Below are 23,960 nucleotides of genomic sequence, written 5' to 3'. Positions count from 1 at the left end.
AATGCAATTAAGCTGGCGGCAATGTAACAATTCACGCCGCTGGCTTTTTCTCTGCCTCTCTCCCCTTCTTCTTCGCCCCCCCCCCCCCCCCCCCGCCTCTCTCTCCTCCCCCCGCCTCTCCCGCTCTCCTATGGGCAGCCGGCGGGGACACGAGTCGTTCGTCGTGGCAGGGGAATCCTGCCGTTCTTGCAGAGAGGGTGCTGGCAGAAGCAATGTCTGCAGCCTCCCCGCTCTGCTTTCCTGGTGCGACGAACGACTCTTGGGGACACGCATGTCCCCGCCGGCTGCCCATAAGAGGAGAGAGAGAGAGAGGCAGATAAAAAGCCTGGCTTTTTAAAAATTATTTTAATGACTTATTTAACAGTCACTAACCAGTGTAGGGTCACGTGGCTCTGCATGGTGAATCCTTACTAAGTGACAGGATGGTCCATTGGCATAAATCAAGCATTGACATTTTTGTGTTTGAGCACTTGCAAACGTTTTTTTAAATGCTTTTATTAGATGCAGCCTTTTAATGTCTGGTATTTTTAATGGCTTTTTGTGAATTATATGGTAAGTACTATTGCAAGCTTTTTCAACAGAACTTCACACTGCTTTATTGTGCTTCAAAATACTCCATACTTTATTGAAATGGCTGTCTGAGTAGGCCCTTAGGCTAGTTTCATACTGGGGGGTTGTGTTGCACATCCTGTAAAAACAGGATTGCAACATAATGGAAGGGGAAAAGTTGCACCTTGCCCCTGCAATGTGATACATATAGTAAAGCATACAGTACATAAAAAGTATGCTTCACTGTAATTATAAGCATACACATTGCATGGTACTGAACATTCCATTACAATATCATTGCATCACATATACTATGTGATTATATTGTCAGTCACAACACAACATGTTAGTGTGAAAGAACCCTTTAGTGCAGGTTCTCAAACTGGGTGCCGTGGCACCCTGGTGCGCCTTGGGCACCATTCAGGGGTGCCTCGGCATGCATCCCCATCCTTTATGTAATACCATCAGATAATGCAACCGCGCATTGATATACAATGTGGCTGCATTACCAGCTAGTTAACCTTTAGTCCCTGCAACCATGGTTGAAGTTGAACATAAGAGGAATCGTGGTACCTAATAAGCATCACTAGCTACTTGGAGTGGGTCATCGCCTGATAAGGATCATAACGGGATTTCGGTAGTTGTTTTTGCTGAGGGGTACCTTGAAAAAATTTCAAAGCCATCAAGGGTGCCTAAAAGTTTGGTAACCACTGCTTTAGTGTATTTGGTTATGCTGGTACAGTCATCTGTAGCAATCAGTCCATTTAGGTGTCCTTTTTTGTTTTTCTTTTCCCTCGTTTGATGCCATAATGACTGCACATGGCAAAAGAAAACTGCATTAGATATCTGAGAAACATTGCGTCTTCCCAGATACTATTGTTGAACGTATTTGCAGATTCTATGTGTAATTTTATTGTATTAATATGCAGTTCACATGTCAGACAGTAGATGATGCTGCAGGCTTACTTAAATGAAAGAATTTGGCTCATCAAGGTATTAATGCATCAAACCTCTTCATATTACAATATAAAATAGAGAGGTCCCGAAGTAGCTACAATAATGACGGTCATAATAATATTAATAATAAATCAATCATCTGTGTATATTCATTTAAAATACATTATTAGACTTTGAAATGTACCTGATGTTATTTTAGTTAGTTTATTTAATGAAAATGGAATACTTTCCAGCAATTGCCTTTATAGCCATACCCAGGCCTTGCCATTAACAACATTCTGAATTTAAAAAACAAATAAAAATATTTGACATAACCACTGCCATGTTACACACATTGTAACTGCTGCCATTTACAGAGATTGTGGCCCACACTATTAGACCTGATTCACACTACAAGAACTTTTAAAATGCTAGAGATTTTAAAAGCCCTCGCTAATGCAATGCTATGGGGGATTTTGACAAAATCACATCGCTCAAGTGAGAACACACACATAGGATAACATTAGCAAGAGCTTTTAAAATCACAAAGCACTTAGAAAAGCTCTTGTAGTGTGAACGAGCCCTAGGCCTGGAACCCACTACAAAGCGCTATCGCTAATCGAAACCGTTAACGTTTTTAATGAGCATTTTGTAAGCGATTTCATGAGCGTTTTCTGGTGTTTTCTGGCGATTTTGGTAGCGATTTTAAAAAGTGTAAGCGTTTTGCCAGCGATTGTGTAGCGATTAGCGTTTTTAATTCTGATTGGTCCTTTCAATTAATTTTAATTTTTTTACAGTGTGCAGTAATTTGAGAAACGCTAGCAAAATCGCTCTGTATAGTGATCTATGAGCAATCACGACAGCGTTAATATACACTGGCGTATCCAGACGGGGGTTCTGGATGTATGGAACACCCCCTGAGACTCCTGTACCTTTAAAAAAAAAATCCTGAAATCGCTGAAGCAGACAAGCTGGTAAATATACAGAGGCTTGCCTGCAGGGTCTGTGGGAAAAACTCAGCTCTTTCCCTATTGTAAAGACTGCATGTAGACAGCTACATAAGGTATGTCACAGGTTGAAACATTTTTGACAGTCCCTAAACTCCAGGAGGGCTGCTATGGCAATGCTAAATGTATTTGGTCCTGCCAATAAAGCTTTTTTGGATTTGGCTGGCAGGGACAGGAGACACAGTACATGCAAGTAGCCTCTGTGTGATGTGGGACTGCAATACAGATATGCTATCTGCTCTATCTCAGTCTCTCCACTCCACCTGGGGGGCAATCTCCCCCCAGGCCCCCTTTCATTCAGTGATTTAGGGCTGGTGTCTGGTGTATTCAGGTTTTTTGTTGTAAGGCAATGCTAAACACTAGGCAAGCTGATAAAACTGCAATTAAAGGGCAGGCAAGCTGGTATATATACACAGCATGATGCAGAGCTTGCCTGGAGGGTCCGTGGGCAAAAATCTGTCTCTCCCCTATGTTATAATGACTGCATCTTGTTAAACAAGGTGAACATTTTTTGACAGTCCCTAGACTCCAGGAGGGCTGCTTTCTGACTTGTGTGAGAGACCAGCAGGGACATGAGACCTATTACAGGCAAGTAGCCTCTGTGTGATGTGGGACTGCAATACAGATAATGCTCCATCTCAGGCTATTCTCAATTTCTCTCCACTCCTCTTCTCTCTGGGCTAGTGCACGCCAAAATCACAATAGCAATCGCTAGCAATTAGTGAGTGCGATTTTCAGAGCAATTTCTGAATGAATCACTCAAAAAAATGCTACATGCGGTATACCTGCGATTTTGAAAAAATCACAACGCTGCTGTGGGAACACCCACATAGGGTAACATTAGCCAAGCGCTTTTCAAATCAATGTTGATTTGAAAAATGCTCAGAAGCCCTCTTGGTGTGCACCAGCCCTCCCTCATTCACCTTTGTTTCCCTCTTCCCCTAGTGCTGGCTGGCTGTGTCTTCTTGTCATACAGGAAAGCTAAATAAAAGTGCAATCCTGGTGAGGCAAATTATTATTATTTAGTATTTATATAGCGCCGCCATTTTCCGCAGATGCATATATCCCTGCATCATATGGGTATTGCTTGCGCTATGTGACATGTGACATATTCCACTGAATTGTCCAAACTAAGTCTATCTCCCGTTCCTCTCTCAGGGAGTTGTTCCAGTGCTGTCCCCTGTTCAAATTTGCTGCTTCCAGAAGCCCTCAGAAACACTTATGTCCTTGAGTACTTCCAAAGATAGGCAGCTCCATAATACGCCAGCGCAGTTTTGTGCATGGGCAGTATCATAGGGCCCAACCGTCCCCCCATCTCGTCGGGACTGTCACGATTTTGGGGGGCTCTCCCGCTGTCATGGTATGAGCCCCCAAGTCCCGGGCAGCAGTGGGTAGTGAGGGTGGGAAAAAAATGATCAAGGCGCCAGCCGCGGGTAAATGGGATGCGGGACGCGTGCATCCCATTACCACCTCCCTCCCTCCCTTGGAATCTAACCCCCCCTGTGTCTCCCCCCAATTTGCAGAGTGCGCAGCTAAGCGGAGCGGGCTGTCAGCTTACCGGTATCCATGGACACGTACCGATAACTGGCTTCAATCTGCTTCCTGTGACGTCACAGGAAGCAGGAAGCCAGATGGTGGTACGCGTCCATGGATACCAGTAAGCTGACAGCCCGCTCCGCTTAGCTGCGCACTCTGCAAACAGGGTGGAGACACCGGGGGGGGGGGGCAGATTCCAAGGGAGGGAGGGAGGTAGTGATGGGATGCACGCGTCCCGCATCCCATTTACCCGCGGCTGGCGCCTCGATCATTTTTTTCTTGCATTGGCACCCTCCTCCTCAGCCACCCATCCACCCATGGACACCCTCACCCACCCCCCCACGGACACCCTCCTCCTCCTCATCATCATATATGGGGGAGACATATGTATTAAAAATTATTAGGGGGTATTATTAATTGAAAAAAAAAATTCTATTTTTTTTTTATGGTAGGTGTGATGGGGGGGGGGGGGGTGTTAGGAGTGTGATGGGGGGGGGTTAGGGGTGTGGCCTAAGTGTCCCGATTCTTAGATTTAAAATGTTGGGAGGTATGGGCAGTATGGAGCCACCTGTATTCGGAAGCACTCTGGGACATAAGTGCTTCTGGACCTTTCAGGAATCCCCCCCCTTAAAAATCCTGCGTTTGCCTCTGATATACTTTACATTGCAGAAACGCTAACGCAAAGCACTAATGCTCAAAAATGCTGCATGTCTTACGTTTGCGATTTTACTAATCGCAATCGCTCGAGTGGAATTTGGCCCATCCATTAACATTAGCTGAGTGTTTAGGGAAATCGCTAGCGTTTTGAATTGCTCCCTAAACGCTAAAAAAATCGCTCTCGTGGGTTCCAGCCCTCACAAATACTGACTTATGGCAGGCAGAGACTGTCCACCTGCAAACAAATAGTGCTGGCTAGAACCCAAGACAACAAGAAGTTAGTGCAGATCATTATTTGTGTGTATTAGTCTAAAGTAAACCCACAACAATACAGGTAGTCTTGTATGTCCAATATGTGGCATCTCGCTGGGTTCACACTGTACCAAGAAACATTTGCTATTTGCAAAGCAGTAGCTTCTGTTCACATCAGCCTGTATGGATAGGGTCTGTTCCGACGAGTGGAATGCAAACATGGATCCTGTACGACTTTTTTCTGGATTGTCCGGATGAAGTGGATGCCGATGGAATCACTGAATGCCTTTGAGTACACACAGTGTCTGTTCTCACTAGGCAGATCACTGTGTACGTTTCACAAATTACTCACCTGCTGCTGTCCATTCGGGTCCTCAGCAGCTGCTGGCACCGCCGCTCCGGCACTCTGCACGGAAGTGGCACTGCGTATACTGAACTGAGCCCCATCAGAAGATCCAGGTTTTGCCCTTCTGTTCTGGACCCTGGTGGTTGTGGACTGGTGACCACATGCATCAAGGCAGTCAGCCTGCCTGGAGTAATGATCCATTTACTTAAGGTAAATACACACAGCATACATTTTACCTGCCAATCGCAAGAACATTTGTTGTTGTTCTTTTTAACCTCTTGAGGACTGCAGTGTTAAACTCCCCTAGTGACCAGGCCATTTTTGGCTTAATTGGCCACTGCAGCTTTAAGGCCTAGCTGCAGGGCCGCACAACTCTGCACACAAGTAATTTTCTCCCCACCAATAGAGCTTCCTGTTGGTGGGGTCTGATTAAAATGTCAGTGTATTCATATTTAACTGTGCATAGAATAATTTAAAATGTAGTTCTGACCAATAAAGCAAATGTACTTGCATTTATAATTTGACTTCTTTTCCAACATCTACCATAGCATTCAGCACCACACACGTAATAAAAACCCTCTTTTATTGTAGTTAAATCACAGGATATCTGAATACTAGAAGAGCACAGAGACAGACCAATGTTTCAGGCCGAAGCACTTCTTAAAGCTAGCAGATAGTAATCTATCCTTTAACCTCATACAGCTGCTTATACATTATACTGGATCGTAGTTGTTGGGCTTTGACCCCAGGAGATGCTGTGGGGTACAGAGGTGGCTGCCCCTTCTCAAGGTGGCCATCAGATTCGGCCCTCTCGGATCAGAGAGAAATCTATTACTGCCACACACTGTACACAGATGTTCAATAGATTTCAGCATGTGGAGTCGCCTGCTTGGTTATGTTACCACATACATGCTGCCGGGACAGGAGGAAGCGGACAGGTGAGTGTGCACTCTGCACTAGAGGCCTGGGGGAGCACATTTTAGATCGGGGTGAGACCTGAGGGGACATTTGTCGATCGTCCCTATATCTACAGCCACGCACCTGTCCGCCCTCTTTTAAGCGAGATTTTTCCAGCCTGCGCAATCCATAGTTTTGACTCACCACATTCGTGGCATCAGTCTCTGGCACATTAAGATCTTAATGATTGAATCTGCTGGGAAACTCAAGTGTATAAGTTTAGACATTAGTTGAGGGGGATTGCTTCTTTTACTTTTATTAACCTCCTGAGCGATAATCCCGAGCTGAGCTCGGGGTATATCGCGCAGGAGGATTTCTCAGGCCCTGGTGGGCCGATTTGCATAATTTTTTTTTTTACACGCAGCTAGCACTTTGCTAGCTGCGTGTAACTTCCGATCGCCGCCGCTCCGCCGCCGTGCCGTGCAGTCCCCCCCCCTCCCCGACCCCTTGCGCAGCCTGGCCAATCAGTGCCAGGCAGCGCTGAGGGGTGGATCTGGACTCCCTCCGACGTCACGACGTCCATGACGTCAGTGACGTCATCCCGCCCCGTCGCCATGGCGACCGGGGAAGCCCAGCAGGAAATCCCGTTCAGAACGGGATTTCCTGCTTACTTTGATCGCCGAAGGCGATCGGAGTGGGTGGGGGGATGCCGCTGCGCTGCGGCTATCATGTAGCGAGCCCTGGGCTCGCTACATGATTTAAAAAATAAAAAATTTTAAAAAATAGTGCTGCGCCACCTCCTGGGCGATATAATTGTATCGCCCAGAGGGTTAAGAAGAGTGCAATATATCCCACTTAATAAGGGCCAGTAAGTTGACAAGATGAACCATTCCCCAGTTTAGTGCAGTACTTGTCCGTATAATGTAGGTAAATATTTTCATTTAACCTAGTCATGAAATATCCAGAGAACTGGATATCTTTTTATGTTCAAGATGAAGAAACATTGTATGGTGTTGTATTTGCAGGTTATGAATTCCATGTGTCCAAAAAGCAAGACGCATAGGCAGGGTTGAATATACCATAAGGCATTGTAGGCATGTGCCTACAGGTGCCTGATGATGGAGAAGCGGCTCAGTCCCCTGCTCGAGTGCCTCCCACCCTCCTTCCCTATGCAGAGTCCTGATGAGAGTGTAAATGAGAGGTTACTCACCCAGCTCTCAGCATTTCACTGACCAGATCTCCCTTCAGTCAAGGGTCAGCTTTATCTTCTTCATACTTAGGGTACCTCTAGCTACTTAATAGGGATGTTCCTAGAGGTACCTAATACTTGAGGGCACCTCTAGTTACTTAGTATTAGGTAGCCAGAAGTATCTGCAATATAAAGGGGCTCCTGTAGCTACCTATGACGGGGCCAGGGAAGTAAGGGAGAAGTCACAGCTGGGACAGCCAGCACACTTGTGGTGCAGTTTGATGGGGGTTTCTTACTGTAGGTTCATGGAGGGTGAAGTCTAAGATGCCAGGACATTTGTGCCTATAGGCTCCTGTGCGGTAAAAGAGGGCCTGTGCATAGGTTTTTATGTTTTCAGGACAGTGAGCTGAGTAGCATTTTCATATTATAATTATAAATCATCAAAACCTTAGAATTTAAGTATGTCACATAAACTGTTTAGCAACCATGTATTCAGTTGTGTTCATGTTTAACTAAAATGTGGGTTACCTTTTGGAGAAGTGTAGTTGTACAAATGTTTGTGTATGAGAACAAATGATAGCACAACACTAAGGTTAGCAGTCACTGTAGCCATTTAATTAAAGTTGGAAATTATTATCGTATAACACTTACAGTTAAACAAAATCCAGATGCAAGCCTGCTGTGTGGCATAAAATAGCATAATATATAAAACCATAATAAAATGTTAGAACTAAAGAGACATTATTTAAATGAGTGATTGGAATAAATAGACATCTCACAAAATTAAAGGAGGACTCCATCCATATGTTACGTTTGCTTGAATAAAGTGCAGAATGGTTAAAAATGTCCCTTTTGTGGAGATTTCTCATTTCAGCAATACACACCTTACAAAGGCTACACAGTGACAATGCCTGATGTCTGCCTGGTCAATGTAAATATTCACTTACTTCCTGTTATTTCACAAGTAACAGGAAGTAAATGCAGACAGCAAAACAAATGTATCAATGGTGTGCCAGTCCTCCAACCAAAAATTATGACTGGAGTTCTGCTTTAAATTATATATTATGCTTCTAATACAAATATATAAGGCACTCTTTCTGCATACTTCCATCATAGCTTCCCAGTAGTGGGTTTGGTTTGTGGCATTTGCAAAGTAAATTCTCTCAGTGATAGTGTTTCTTTTTATTAGAGTCACTAGCTCTCAGCCAAACGGCTTATTTTCTATGATTGTCTCATGTTATTATTATTATTGATTTCTAAAGCACCAACATATTCCGTGGTGCTGACTGTTTCGTCTTCACAACAATCTCCGCTAACAGGTCAAATACTATTATTATTGCAACAAGCTTGTGTTTTGAGGTACCCACTAATGATACAATCTTGACTGTACAAAGTTATCAAATCTATGTAGTAAAAGGTAAACTGAGTGAATATAATTTGAATGGATACTTAAGCTGGTTCCTCATTCTATATAGCAGTGGTAAGATTATACAATAGTGGGCACCTGTAGATTCATGTTAGTATCCATAGTACACTCCTGAAACCAATAACTCAGTGTTTCTTTATGAGGTTATCTGCAAATCGTGCAGTGCTGGAGCCACTTGAGCACAGGTTTAGGAAACACTGTTCTATGTATTTTCCTTTGGCAACATTTTGTGGGTGGTATATCTGCATTTTTGGCATATCTTCAGAAAGGATCAGTTGTCTGAGCCCAGAGTATATTCAGGATAATAACAGTGGCCTCTGAACTTCCAGATTTACTGCAGCTAATAGATATGCTGAGAACACATACACAAGTCACACATGCTTGTCCTCATCTTTGGCAAAGGAAGCTTTCTGGATTAGAAAACTGGGAACTATGGAGGGTGATAGGCTCAATACGGAATCTGATCTGAATTTTGGGATTTAGTAGCTGCATTGATCTATACGTAATTTCGTTCTCTTTTTTTTTCTTTTTTCTTATTTTATCTTCCGTGTCTTTTTATTAGCTTATTTCTTTGTTATTATTATTATTTCCAGATTTTAATTTTTAAAATTATTTTAATTGATAGTATGATTGTATTTACTGTGGTCAAAGGTAATTTTCTAATTTTTGTATTCTCGCTACTCATTGTATTTTTTAGAGGGATCTGATGCTCTTTTTCGATGGAGTTTTTTCCATACGTATTGTTTACCTTTTCTATTTTGGTGCTTTATTTGAGATTTTTCAGTAATCAATATCATATGGTCCCTGTATCTTTAAGGACCTGTTTCTTTTTTTTTGTTGATTTCTGATCACCATTGCTAAGCTAGCATATGTTTCTATTAACAAATTTATCGTCAATGGGTGCACTTTAATTTTTGCAGACACTTGACTTCGATCGTTGTGCTATTTTGGGGCTGATATTCTCCCCCCTACTAGTGCTTAGGCATTGGGTGGTTTATACATTGTGGTGTTTTCTTGCTCACTCAGCGCACAATCCATTACTGATTAGTGCACTCTGCTCAGAGCCGGTTCCTTCTTGGTGAGCTACATTTAAATGACCACTACAGCGAAAAATGCAAGCAGTTATAATGTGATGGAGCCAACAGGTTTTGGACTAGTCCATCTCCTTATGGGGGAGTCTTCCCTGTATCCTATCCTCTCATGACTAACTCTTTGACCCCTACGCCTAACACTAACCTTCCTACCTCTAAGCCTAACACTAACCTTACTATCAATATGCGTAAGCGATCACCTGTGCCAAATGGAGGTTCTGCTACATTGTAGCAGAACTCAACTATACTATAGTTGGTGCCAAATGTGTGTTCAGCTACAGTAGCCAAACACTTTTCCGATACTCATGACAAAATCAAACACCCGGCACCATATAGTTGATAATTTATATTGCAGTCTATGGTGGTGCCGACACCAACTTAACTGCTTCACCCTTAAAGATAACCTGTACTGAGTAAAATTATTTAAAATAAACACATGAGGTAACTTCAAATGGACATTACATAGTTACCTTGCTCCTCTCAGAAGCTCACCATTTTCTTCTGACAGTGATCGCTTCGAGTTCTGACAACATTTTGCCAGAATTGAAATATATCAGTTGCTGTCAGTTATTTATCAGTTGCTGTCAGTTATAGCTGAGAGGACAACTGATGTGCCAAGTAATGTCTATGTTTTCCTATGGCTCAAGTGGGCGATATGACAGTTTAACAGTGTGCTGACCAGAAAGCTGTTATGGGGTAATGACCATTTTCAAAATGGAGGACAGAGAATTCCCTTGATCACAGCGGACAAACAGGACGTGGGAAAGGAGAAAGAGATTGAGGAGTAGACTACATGGGAGGTAAGTATGACTTATGTATGTTTATTTCACTTTTAATTTTCAGTTCAGGTTTTCTTTAAAGGGACACTGTAGTAAGTGGGATGTGAAAGGGTGCCTTTTTTTCACTTTTAGACAGGGGTCACACATGGGAAAATCTGCATCATTTGGCGCAGTTAAAAAAAACGCATGCAAATGTTTTCAGAAGGCCTCTGTGATTCCACATTGTGTTAAAAAAAATAATAATAATAAAACCTGCACTGGTTTTCCGCACAACACATACGTTTTCTCATTGCAATCAATGGCCACTGTAAGAACACACATGTCTTAAAGAGACTCCGTAACAAAAATTGCATCCTGTTTTTTATCATCCTACAAGTTCCAAAAGCTATTCTAATGTCCTCTGACTTACTGCAGCACGTTCTACTATCACCATCTCTGTAATAAATCAACTTATCTCTCTCTTGTCAGACTTGTCAGCCTGTGTCTGGAAGGCTGCCAAGTTCTTCAGTGTTGTGGTTCTGTGATGCATCTCGCCCCTCTCTGCACACTGCCTGTGAGTTATTTAGATTAGGGCAGCTTCTCTCTTCTCTCTTATCTTTTACAAGCTGGTTAAATCCTCCTCTGAGCTGGCTGGGCTTTCACATACTGAGGAGTTACATACAGGCAGAGCTGTCTGCACTCTGCAGGAAGAAACAGCCTGACACTTCAGTGGAAGATAGCTGCAGGGGGAAAGAAACACACAAATGATCTCTTGAGATTCAAAAGGAAGGGTGTATACAGCCTGCTTGTGTATGGATGTATTTTCTATGTGTGGACATACTGTACATCAACCTACTTCCTGTTTTGGTGGCCATTTTGTTTGTTTATAAACAAACTTTTTAAAACTGTTTTTAACCACTTTTAATGCGGCGGGGAGCGGCGAAATTGTGACAGAGGGTAATAGGAGATGTCCCCTAACGCACTGGTATGTTTACTTTTGTGCGATTTTAACAATACAGATTCTCTTTAAAGCAGAATATAACCCTGCATTTCAACTTTGCTGTAAAATATTACTTACAGCATATTATATGCAAAAAGCATTTTTTGTTTTACTAGATCAGCATTGGAAGGGTTAAACACAGAGGTTTAAAGTTCAGTGGAGAGATATGCAGAAGTTCAGATTGTTAAATTCTATCTAGTTATATGTATCTATTGAGAAATGTTACACACTCTTTGGCTGTCCTCCAAGCTCCTTCTCAGTCAGAGATGAGTCACATTCAACACTTAGATACATTTATGTAAACAAAATGTATCTATTTCAGCTTCGGATGCGTCTGCAGAAATCTCCAGGAACTTTAAAGCCCTGTGTAACCTTATGCTGGTTGCATATAATATACTGCAAATAATGTTTTAGAGCAAAGTTGAAATGCAGGGTTATATTCCGCTTTAAAACACACTCCAAAACACACAATTGTGTGACAAAACGCTTCAGGGAAAGTGTCTGCAATTCCTGCAGATACAAGTGTGACCCCTCCCTAACACTATGCCATTTGCCTGACTGTCCTGGTGATCATTTTAATACTTTCAGCCACAGACACAGAGCAAGTGTGTTCTTGTTTCAGGTTTGCAATTTTGATACATCTACAGCAGCCAAAGAGATCATCAGGACTGCAAGAGAACTGTCATTGTTAAAAACTAAATAAGTATGACAGCTGCCATAAGCTTGTCATTACAGTGTCCCATAAACCCTAGAGTAGACTGGAGAATTTGGACAGTTATAGCTATAAGAGTCAGTTATTTGGCCTACACCTTGATTAGGCTCATAAAAGTTGTCCAATCCTGCCCCGTTTGTCAGTTTTTGACATTAGGCATCAGTTTTGCATGTCTTTCTATGGCTGTGTTCACACATAAATCTCTACATTTCCGTTTCACTCCTGTAAGTTTTTTATTAGTTTCTGTGGGTGTGCACATACATAAAGGTGTACATTTCCCATCAAGTAAAACTGGTAGAAAACCATAGCTCCCAACTCTCCCTTTTTCAAAGGGGAAAGTCTCTCTTTGGGAACCCAATCCCTCTGTCTCTCTTTCTTCCTCATTTGTCCCTCTTTCAGGGCTGATGTATAGATCTAAGAGAATATATGTATTCTCCTACTAAATAATGTCTTTAATTGGCTTTAAACGTTATTCCTATCCTTTAAATTGATATATTTCTTAATTTCAAATGTTAATATGAAGAAATGCTAGTGATTATAGACAGGACTAGTGTGGTTTGAATTCTAAAATGACATTTGCTTATGAATTTTTACTGGTATGTGTGACTAGGGGTGTGGTGTCGGTGTTATTAGAGTTGTGGCAGAGGTGTGACTTAAAGCGGGATTGTCACCATAAAAATCACATTTCAACAGCAGCTGGTCTGAGTGTATTAAGTGATAAAGATGCTAATCCTGCATTCAAAGCTTTCAAAACTTTTTCTGCTGTTATGGTTAGGAGTTATCACATACCTTAGGAGCACTGGCCCTTTACGTGCCATTGCCAAACAGTTGCATGCTGGGGGTCTTTTTATCTATAATAATTATTATATTTATCTATAATATATTCCTCCTCTTCCCTTTAGTTCCTCCTCCTTCTAATGACATAAGACACGGCACTCAGGGGCGTATCTGGGTAATATAGAGCCTATGGCAAATATTGAAATTGCGCCCTTCCCCCTCTAAAAACAGCATCTTTTCTCATGTACATGTGTCATGGCTACCTGTTTTTTTGTCTCAGGATATTGCTAAAGTTACTTTTTGGAAAATATGTTGTCTTATTTCCTCTCTGTCCTCTTTTCTATCACTAAGCCAAGTGAGCCCTACATTCATAAATTAAGTAGCCACGTTCCCCAGATAACAATTAATCTGATCTGAGGTCTGATTCTGAGGCATGGCGCCCCATGGTGCTGTGGCGCCCATGGCACAAGCCATGTCTGTACCCCTCTAGATATGCCTCTGACGGCACTTCCAAGTATAGACCTCAGTGGGAGTTTCTGAAGGCTCTGGGAGGAAGGCGGGTAACGAATACACAATTAGCAAGAGGAGAAAAAAAAGTGAGGGGAAGAAATGTCAGGAGGTCAAAGGTAACAAAGATGGAAACTGCCTAGAATAGGATTCTCTGCGTTACCTTTATAAAATTCACAGGAATCATAACGTGGACAGTGCAATACATCTGTTATGTAAGTAGAACTGGTATTTATCTATGTATATATGTGTTTTTTATTTCTAAGTTAGCATGGGTGTCACTTGTTCTTTAAAGCAGTGTTCCCCAACCCTGTCCTCAGGGCCCACCAACAATGCATGTTTTGTGGAAATCCACAGAGGTAGTTAATCAGCTCTGCTGAGACACTAATGACCTCACCTGTGCATGTTTGTGGTTTTCTGCAAAACATGTACTGTTGGTGGGCCTTGAGGACAGGGTTCGGGAACACTGCTGTAGAGTGTCCCTCTTTCTCATTTAAAAAAAAGTAGGAGGTTTGAGAAAACTGATGCAAAACTGACTGGACAGTACTGGACCGGACCGGAAATGTGCAGATCTATGTGCAAACCAAGCCTTACACAACATTTTGCAGAAACAATTCACTGGGTCACGTTACCAGAATGTTTAAAAGGAGACTGTTATCCGTAAGGCGTAGTTCACACTTGAGTACTTTGCTTGGGTTTTCCCATAGTGTGAAATCTCATTAGAAATGACAGCCTGTATAAATCAATCAGTTCGTTCACATCTAATGGAAAGTTTTGCGTGCAGGAAAAAAACTGACGGACAGCAGCGGTTTTTCACTCACCACACCCATTTTCCCTGTAGTTTTGACATTAGCTTCTGTGTAAAAAACAAACATTTCTCTGCATTCTCTGTGGGTAACACAGTGCATTATTCTGGCGGATAGCTTTATAAATGTAGCGCACAATGCACAAGACATGTGACAAGTCACATGACTCTTTCTGCCAGACTTCTCTGTATTAGTCCACCACTGTTCTTCTCTGGGACTCTCTCTGATCATTGCTTCCTGTGATATAATCAAACAGCACAAAGCCAAATGCTGGTTCTGAGATGGTCTGCAATGAAAAGAAATGATTAAACTTGCAGCAGCGCAATAGCATTGTGTTAATGAAAGCTAAGCATAGCTGACCATAATAAGAGATGCATTCACCGAAGCAGATTTTCACCTATGCTCTCTCCAAGTAGAATCTGAGAGAAGCAGATAACTGTAATGCTACCCAGATACATGGCATTTTTTCAGATAATTTCAGTTATTTTCAGTAATGATTCAGAAAGCCATCAAGCAGAAACTATGCAAAAACCTGGCAATTCCATCAAACCCTTTTTTGTATAAACATCTCTTGACAACAGATTGAAGTGAACAAGATGGATCGTAATGAAAACATTTTGATTTTCAGTCGATTAAATCAAATGATGGAATTAACTATAAAATCAAGCATTCGTAGTGTGTGAGTGTGTGCACCATAAACTGGGTAATGGTCTGCAGTACACCATGGCAAGAAGAGGACAGAAAGCTGTTCTCAGGCTGGCTGACATGGGTTACCACACATCACTGTGACTGAGATTTATTTTATCAACCCGTAGCTGTAGGTTGGATTAAAGACTGTATTCCACTGGAAGCTGGGAGATACAGCAGACACTTAAGACTTTGTGCTTGTGGTAATAAGTTCACATACCAATAGGCTTTGGTCACATCTAAAATCGAAATCGCAAACGCCAGCCTTTTACGATTTTGTGAGTGATTTCTTTTTTCCCCCCTCCGTACTACGATTTTGTGTACAGCACTTTTCAAAGCACTTTTGCAGAGGGATTCTATTTTTTCACTTCCTGATGCAAGTCAGGAAGTGAACTCTTTGCCCCAGAAAAGAATAAATACAATGTATTTATTCTTAAAAGCGCAAACGCAATCGCCACACAAGGCGATTTTGTGAGCGTTTTGCGTTTTTCCTATACCTTTGTAACGATCGGTGTAACACAGAGAGGATCTGATTACCGGTGAACTGCAGTATCACCGGGAATACAGATATATACCAGATTATAGATGATCTGCAGTATCACCGATAATCCGATATACTAGCTAACCTCTGGACACCTGAGTAGAGTGTTTGGTGCAAACAGTAATAATGAGAGGACTGGGCCTCAGAGCAGTAAGGAGTACTGCCCAATTCCTTCTGGACTCTCCCAGAGGGAGGAGTCAGGCTGAGAGAAGGAACGACAGAACGAGAGTGACACTCAAGTGGGAGTGTCACTATCAGGACTGGGAACCGCCTCTAACAGTAAGGTCGGTTCTCGAGGTCGGACAAGCCAGCTTGTAAACACACGGACAGGTAAAGTACAGATTCAGAAGGCAGAGGCGAAGTCTAAAGTACAAGCAGGGTTCGGCAACAGGGTATCAGAATATCGAGGTACAAAATCAGAAGGCAGATGCAGAGTCTAAGGACGAGCCAGGGTTCGGCAACAGAGTATCACAATGACAAAGTACAGGATCAGAGTTCAGGAGAATGGTCAGGCAGGCAGAAGGTCATAACAGATAATCACAATCAAACTAGTACTTTAAACTATCAACAATTCTAGCTAAGTGTAGGATTACAGCTCCAGCTGGTCCCGGCACACTTTCGGATCTGACTCAGGTCTGCTTGCTACCACGTAATGATCGCAACGCCAGACAATGGGCAAGTGAACAGCCAGCAGTATATATACAAAAGGACTCTCCAGTACCTCCCCTAATTGCTGGACCAATGAGGATCGATGGAAATGTCAGCTGACCCGCTCAGTCAACTGACCTTCTTCTGGCTGCCATATAGGGCCTGCCTCTCTGCGCGCGCGCGTCACTCTCAACCCTGGTGGACTATGAGTCCCAGCCACACCAGCACTGTCCCTGATGCCTGCCGCAGGAAGCCGCCGCACTGCACGCGGCGGCTTCTCCGCGTTCACCGCTGTTTATGCGGCATGCGGCGGTTCCTCCACGCCGCGCTGCCATGCAGGACGCGGAAGCAGCCGCCCTGCTCTGAGAGCAAGCGGCTGCTTTTCCGTGCTTTCTCACAACCTTCCATTGTAGCAAAAACTTGTAACGAGTGGTGTCAGCAAGCACAGATTTTCTGATTATTGGTGATCTGCAGTATCACCAATAATACATATGTTATACCTGATTATGTGGTGATCTGCAGAATCACCAATAATACAAGTATAGCAAGACACAGGACACACAGGTGTAAGATAGTGTTTTGGTGCAACAGTAATATTGGAGGAGATACTCACTATCCCAGAGGGGCTGGTAGAAGGGGGTATCTCTAAGGAACACAGTACTCAGTACCCCAGCAGGCTGGAGACTCAGAGCAATGGAGAGCAATGGTGATAGTTTCACCCGAGGAGCGGGTGATACAAAGTGAGACAATGTAGAGTGATCACTCGAGGGGCGAGTGATTCAGACTGTACTGCAGCAGGTGATTCCCTGAGGGGCAGGAGATCCCGACAGTGCTGTATTAACTAGTCACCTGAGGAGCAGTTGATTAAGACTGTACTGCAGCTATCAACCTGAGGAGCAGGTGATTAAGACTGTACTGCAGCTATCAACCTGAGGAGCAGGTGACTAAGACTGTACTGCAGCTAGCAACCTGAGGAGCAGGTGATGAAGACTGTACTGCAGCTATCAACCTGAGGAGCAGGCGATTCAGACGATACTGCAGCTGTCTACCTGAGGAGCAGGTGATAACTAAACTGAGAGTCCCTCACCAGGACTAAGCTCTCTGGTGAGGGCAGGAAAGTCAGACAAGCAGGTTCGGCAACACACGGACAGATACGGTACAGAGACAGGAAGCTAAATCAGAGTAGTAGTTCAGGCAGAGTCGGCAACTTATATCAGATAGGCAAAGGTACCGAATCAGAGAGCAGAAGAATAGTCAAACTAGCAGAAGGTCATAACAAATAATACAATTCAATTAGTACTTTAAGCTATCAACAGAATCTGGCTAAGTGTGGATCTCCAGTTCCAGCTGGTTCTAGCACACTTTGGGATCTGACTAGGTCTGAGTGCTAACACGTAGCATATGCAACAGCAGACGCGGAACAACTGACAGTCAGGTCCTATATATACTAAACGCGCTCTATAGCGTCGCCCCAGTCACTCAGCCAATCCAGAGCATAGCTGGAGTCAGCTGACCGAGTGATCAGCTAACTCCCCTTCTAGATGCATAAAGGTCCTTTCGCTCGGAGCGCGCGTGCGTAGCCCTTAGTCTATGAGCGATAGAAGGACCAGGCAAAGCACCAGCATGTAACTGTGCGATGGAAACCGCCGGCTGTGACGCGGAGATAGCCACCATGCCGCTTGCTGTTGCGGCGGTATCTCCGCTATCCATTACAAAACTCCCTAAAATGGTACATGCAGCGCTTTTCTGAGCGGAAAGCAGACGAAACGCACTGATATGAACTATCCCATAAGGATTAATTGCACTATCGATTTTAGGGTGTTTTTTTAAATCGCCGGCGCTAAAAAAAAATGCAAAACGCCCTAGGTGTGAACAAGCCCTCAAAGTGGACCAGAACTTTTCCACAAGACAGAAGGAAAACATAGAGGCATGCACCCTGTGTGTATTTATAGAGTTTAGCCTGTCTAGTTACCCCTCATCTGAGACTAATTACAAGTTGTAAAAAGATCTCTCGCCTGTGTCAGCTGACTGCCACAGCAGATAAGCTCATTTGAAAGCACAGGATGTTAACAATATGTCTGTTTCCATGAAAGTAGGAAGTAAACACTGCAGATTTATTTCAGGATTTGTATCAGCTGTAAAAAAGAAATGTTTATTGTTAAAGTCGATCCGAGATAAACTTTTACTCATTGCATAATTGTGTTCCTTTCATATAGTTTATAGGGCATTCCTCAAGCCAAATATTTTTTATTTTAATACTCTAATTCCCTATAAACTAAACAAGCCTCGCCCACAGATTTTCAAAGTACCTTGGCATTTTCAGACTGTAGCAAGGGCTTATGGGAGCTCAGTCTGGGCAGGAGGAGGGGGGGGGGGGGTGTTACTAGCCACAGATTTCAGAGGCAGAGGGGAGGAGGAGGGGGAATTAGGTTTTCACAGGCTGAGGGCTGGAGATGAAGATCAGCTTGCCTGTGTGTGATGTTTACAAACAACATGGCTGCTGTCATTGTATCACAGGAAGAAATAATCATATTCTTTTGAAGCTGTTTGCAGCTAGATTTGCTGTGTAAACTTTAGATAAGATATATACAGTACAGACCAAAAGTTTGGACACACCTTCCCATTGAACATTGTAAATTCACACTGAAGGCATCCAAACTATGAATCAACACATGTGGAAATATAGTACATAACCAAAAAGTGTGAAACAACTGAAAATATGTCATATTCTAGGTTCTTCAAAGTAGCCACATTTTGCTTTGATTACTGCTTTGCACACTCTTGGCATTCTCTTGATGAGCTTCAAGAGGTAGTCACATGAAATGGTCTTCCAACAGTCTTGAAGGAGTTCCCAGAAATGCTTAGCACTTGTTGGCCCTTTTGCCTTCACTCTGCGGTCCAGTTCACCCCCAAACCATCTCGATTGGGTTCAGGTCTGGTGACTGTGGAGGCCAGGTCATCTGGTGCAGCACCCCATCACTCTCCTTCCTGGTCAAAAATCCCTTACACAGCCTGGAGGTGTGTTTGGGGTCATTGTCCTGTTGAAAAATAAATGTGGTCCAACTAAACGCAAACTGGATGGAATAGCATGCCGCTGCAAGATGCTGTGGTAGCCATGCTAGTTCAGTATGCCTTCAATTTTGAATAAATCCCCAATAGTGTCACCAGCAAAGCACCCCCACACCATCACACCTCCTCCTCCATGCTTCACGGTGGGAACCAGGCATGTAGAGACCATCTGTTCACCTTTTCTGCATCGCACAAAGACACGGTGGTTGGAACCAAAAATCTCAAATTTGGACTCATCAGAACAAAGCACAGATTTCCACTGATTTAATGTCCATTCCTTGTGTTCTTTAGCCCAAACAAGTCTCGTCTGCTTGTTGCCTGTCCTTAGCAGTGGCTTCCTAGCAGATATTCTACCATGAAGGCCTGATTCACACAGTCTCCTTTTAACAGTTGTTCTAGAGATGTGTCTGCTGCTAGAACTCTGTGTGGCATTGACCTGGTCTCTAATCTGAGCTGCTGTTAACCTGCGATTTCTGAGGCTGGTGACTCGGATGAACTTATCCTCCGCAGCAGAGGTGACTCTTGGTCTTCCTTTCCTGGGGCGGTCCGCATGTGAGTTAGTTTGTTTGTAGGGTTTGATGGTTTTTGAGATGGCACTTGGGGACACTTTCAAAGTTTTCCCAATTTTTCGGACTGACTGACCTTAATTTCTTAAAGTAATGATGGCCACTCGTTTTTCTTTACTTAGCTGCTTTTTTCTTGCCATAATACAAATTCGAACAGTCTATTCAGTAGGACTATCAGCTGTGTATCCACCTGACTTCTCCACAACTCAACTGATGGTCCCGACCCCATTTAAAGGCAAGAAATCCCACTTATTGAACCTGACAGGGCACACCTGTGAAGTGAAAACCATTTCAGGTGACTACCTCTTGTAACTCATCAAGAGAATGCCAAGAGCGTGCAAAGCAGTAATCAAAACAAAAGGTGGCTACTTTGAAGAACCTAGAATATGACATATTTTCAATTGTTTCACACTTTTTGGTTATGTACTATACTTCCACATGTGTTAATTCATAGTTTGGATGCCTTCAGTGTGAATCTACAATGTTCATAGTCATGAAAATAAAAAAACTCTTTAAATGAGAAGGTGTGTCCAATCTTTTGGTCTGTATTGTATATAGACAAGTTACTTGTTATAGTTAGTTTTTCATCTCGGATTCGCTTTAAGACCCCGTTCACACCTTACACATGAATGTATTTCCAATTTTGCGTAGAGCTCCTCTTAATATTTTCTAAGCTGTAAAAAGCAAGACAGGAGTAGCGCTAGCGCTTCAGCGTTTTGCCGAAATCGCCGGCAAAACGCTCAAGCGCTAGCGCTTTTTAAAGTGCTAGTGCAATAGAAACCTATAGGCCCGTTCTCACTTGGGCGATTTGCGTTAATCGCCTGCGATTAACACAAATCGCTCAAAAAATTGTGTATCCTGCACCATTTTCAGGCGATTTTCCAGCGATCGCGTTTAGTACTACAGAAACACTAATCGCAATCGCGGAAAATCGTCCCAAGTGTGAATGGCGATTTTTGGCATTAATTGCCAAAAATCGTCCGAGCAAAACGCTACCAAAATTGCTAGCGTTTTGCAAGTGTGAATGGGGCCTAAAAGTTGTTAAGCTGTTGCGTATCTTTTAGAGCAGAGAGGAAGTTCTGAGTTCAGGTCCGATTTAAGCTACTCCTGTCTTGCTTTTTACAGCTTAGAAAATATTAAGAGGAGCTCTAGGCAAAATTGGAAATTCATTCATGGATATGTTATATAATATACATGAATTTATTACCGCTATATAATACTTCTATAAGTCTGACTTGGGCAGATGCATTTTTTTTTTAAACTTTAATTTTTTTAAATGTTTTGTTTAAATGTAATTTTAATTTTATACAAAATTATGCAGCTTGAAAATGTAGCAATCAGACACAGCTGCAGCATTTGATTAGGCCATCTTTAAAGTGTACCCGAGGTGACATGTGACATGTGACATGATGAGATAAACATGTGTATGTACAGTACTAAACATATTAATAACCAGGCTGTTTTACTTGTTTTATTTTGCTGCCTGAAAGAGTTAATTTTTAAGGATGAAAGTGACAGTTTCTATCTTGTCAGTACCTTGTCAGGAATATAGTAAACATCTCTGATAAGCAAATTACAGCCATAAGAGTTTTCTTGGCAGAATACATTTTTCTACATATTTCTGAGCGCAGAGGGAGAGAGAAAGAGTCAATATAGTCCATGTATTTTCATTTAGGGACACTTAATAGACTGCAACTGAGCAGAGACAACAAAACATTCAATTTACTTTCTAAATATTTAAATATAAAATAAAATCCAGGTATGTCTAAAAAATGTCATTTTTAGGCGTAGGAGGATAAATATAATTATCTCATCAGTTTATTTTCACCTCGGGTTCACTTTAAGCTTGCATAATATTATCCAAACCATTGCATTATCTTTGAAGTATGTGCGACCTACAGACCTATCCCCTACTCTCAACCCATTTTAGTGAAGTGGTAGCATTTTTCTGTGCTAGTGCTTAAGATAATAGAGAGAGATAATCATATGGTTGTACTGTTTGAAGCTGTGCTGCTTAAGGCCGTTCTCACTAGGGCGATTAGCGGACGATTCCCGCTAATCGCTGAAGTGCTAGCGCTTTTAAAGCGCTAGTGCAATAGAAACCTATTGGCAGTGATCTCACTGCCGCGATTGCCGGCAATCGCAAAACGTTTTACCTGCAGCATTTTTGTACCAATCGCCTGCGCTTAAAAATTCCAAAAAATGCCTCTAGTGTGAACGAGCCCCTAGGGTTAGTTGAACTGCAGTTAAAGATCTGCATTCACAGTCATTTGTTTTAGCTTCGTTTCACACTACGGGTGCTTCCGCAGTATTTGCGATGCAATAGCCAAATGCCAGGGATCCGAAAATCGCTAATGCAGTGGCTTTCCACAGGAGCATTCACACTGCAGCATTTGTGATTTCAAAAGCAGCGTGAAACAGTACATCGCGGGTTGACCGCAGTTCTATCAGTTTGGGTTCAACCCCACTTTCCCATTCACTCAGGTTCTGTTTACACAAAGATATTCAATTTTTCATGTGCTTTTCAGTATACAATTTTTTGCGTTATTGTATGCAAATGTTTATGTTAATTTTTGCCATGTGTCTAGTGTAATTAACAATTATTACACTGGAAACAGAGGCATGGTGCAAAAATCACTAGCAAGCTGTCCAAATTTTTTCTGTATCGAAAAGACTACAAAAAATACATTAAATGGAAACTATTCCAATAACATTGCAAAGCTTTCAGTACTAGTGCGAATTTTTGGAATGCGAGTTCTCACTCAGTGGACATGGGCTCTTAGCAGGGACATGAACTGATTTCTATCGGTAGGGGCCATCTGCTTACAAGAGGAGAGCAAGGAAATATGGAGATTTGCATTAAAGAAATATTGACAATTATAGGCTGCTAAACAATAAAACAATGCTTTTTTTTCAGTCACCTTGAAGCTCAGTCTCTGAACAACTTGCTGAGATTCACATTCCAAAATGACCCTGAAAAACACAAGTTGCTGAAGTAAGCAGAGTATTTCACACAATGGCCACACCATGCAGGTAAGTGTGCGCATGTACAGAGCAGTAAGATTACAATACATATAACTAAATCTTGAGGATTAGACCATTTCCCAAACTAAAACATGGCTCTCTGAAAGACACCAGGATTTGTTCTGGGTAATGTAAAAATGGGGTAAGGCAGTTTAGTGGTTATCATTGCCGACCGTTTCTGCATTATGGAGATTTTTCTTCACTCCCTTTCTCAGAGGCCTTCATGCAGTTTAACATGTATCAGGGCTGAACAAATGTTTTATTACACATGACCATTTCAAATCACAATGCAGCCAGCTATGAATATCTATGTCTAAAAGTCCAAGTTACATCACTTTTCTAGTTTGAAATTTGTACTCTGTTGCAATAGTTCCCAGTACAGACAGCCCTGAATTCTTCCCCTTTCTGCATGAGTAATAAGATGCACAGATTAGAAAGTATTACTCCATAACGGAGTGCCTGGCAGGAAGCTCTGACACTCTGATTTTTCACGCAGTTTATTGCAGTTAGTGTGGAATAGCTGGGCAATTGATTTCATTAATACAAAGTAAGCAATTTGATATAATGTGTGGGGTTGTGATTCTCATCAAAAGTAGAATTCCACTTTAACCACTTCAGCCTACAGTGTTGTTTCACCTTATGCATCCGAGCATCTTTCACCTCCCATTCATTTGCCAATAACTTTATCACGACTTATTATGCTGAAATGATCTATATCTTGTTTTTTCCATCACCATTTAGGCTTTCTTTGGGTGGTACATTTTGCTAAGAATTATTTTATTCTAAATCCATTTTAACAGGAAGATTAAGAAAGAAATGGAAAAAAATCATTATTTTTTGGTTTTTGGCCATTATAGTTTGAAATTAATACATGCTACGGTAATTAAAACCCATGTATTTTATTTGCCCATTTGTACCAGTTATTACACCATTTAAATGATGTCCCTATCACAATGTATGGTGCCGATATTTTATTTGG

The 23,960-nt window shown here is 42.3% G+C and overlaps 1 protein-coding gene and 1 long non-coding RNA gene across 4 annotated transcripts in view; one reads left to right on the top strand and one right to left on the bottom strand.

Moving 5' to 3' along the window:
- Positions 1-5,360: 5,360 nt before the first annotated feature.
- Positions 5,361-23,960, top strand: part of LOC137542229 (uncharacterized) — a 93,830-nt gene continuing 75,230 nt past the window's right edge. The window contains exons 1-2 of the long non-coding RNA XR_011025384.1: positions 5,361-5,493; positions 22,875-22,990. This is a non-coding gene — a long non-coding RNA (uncharacterized lncRNA). The remainder of the gene's footprint in view (positions 5,494-22,874; positions 22,991-23,960) is intronic.
- The window catches only part of COPZ2 (COPI coat complex subunit zeta 2), a 96,151-nt gene continuing 80,153 nt past the window's right edge, over positions 7,963-23,960 (bottom strand). For 2 of the 3 annotated variants that reach the window (XM_068263989.1, XM_068263987.1), the window contains 2 exons: positions 22,879-22,930; positions 7,963-14,732 (listed from right to left, as the gene is read on the bottom strand). In XM_068263989.1, coding sequence (XP_068120090.1) covers positions 14,637-14,732; positions 22,879-22,930 — 148 coding nt within the window. In that variant the 3' untranslated portion in view covers positions 7,963-14,636. The remainder of the gene's footprint in view (positions 14,733-22,878; positions 22,931-23,960) is intronic. The other variant, XR_011025383.1, reaches the window with a different exon arrangement.

This window comes from Hyperolius riggenbachi, chromosome 12 (assembly GCF_040937935.1).
Source record: "Hyperolius riggenbachi isolate aHypRig1 chromosome 12, aHypRig1.pri, whole genome shotgun sequence".
Lineage (NCBI taxonomy): Eukaryota > Metazoa > Chordata > Amphibia > Anura > Hyperoliidae > Hyperolius > Hyperolius riggenbachi.
Note: the sequence above shows the minus strand (reverse complement) of the source record. Positions and strands in the feature narration are given on the sequence as shown.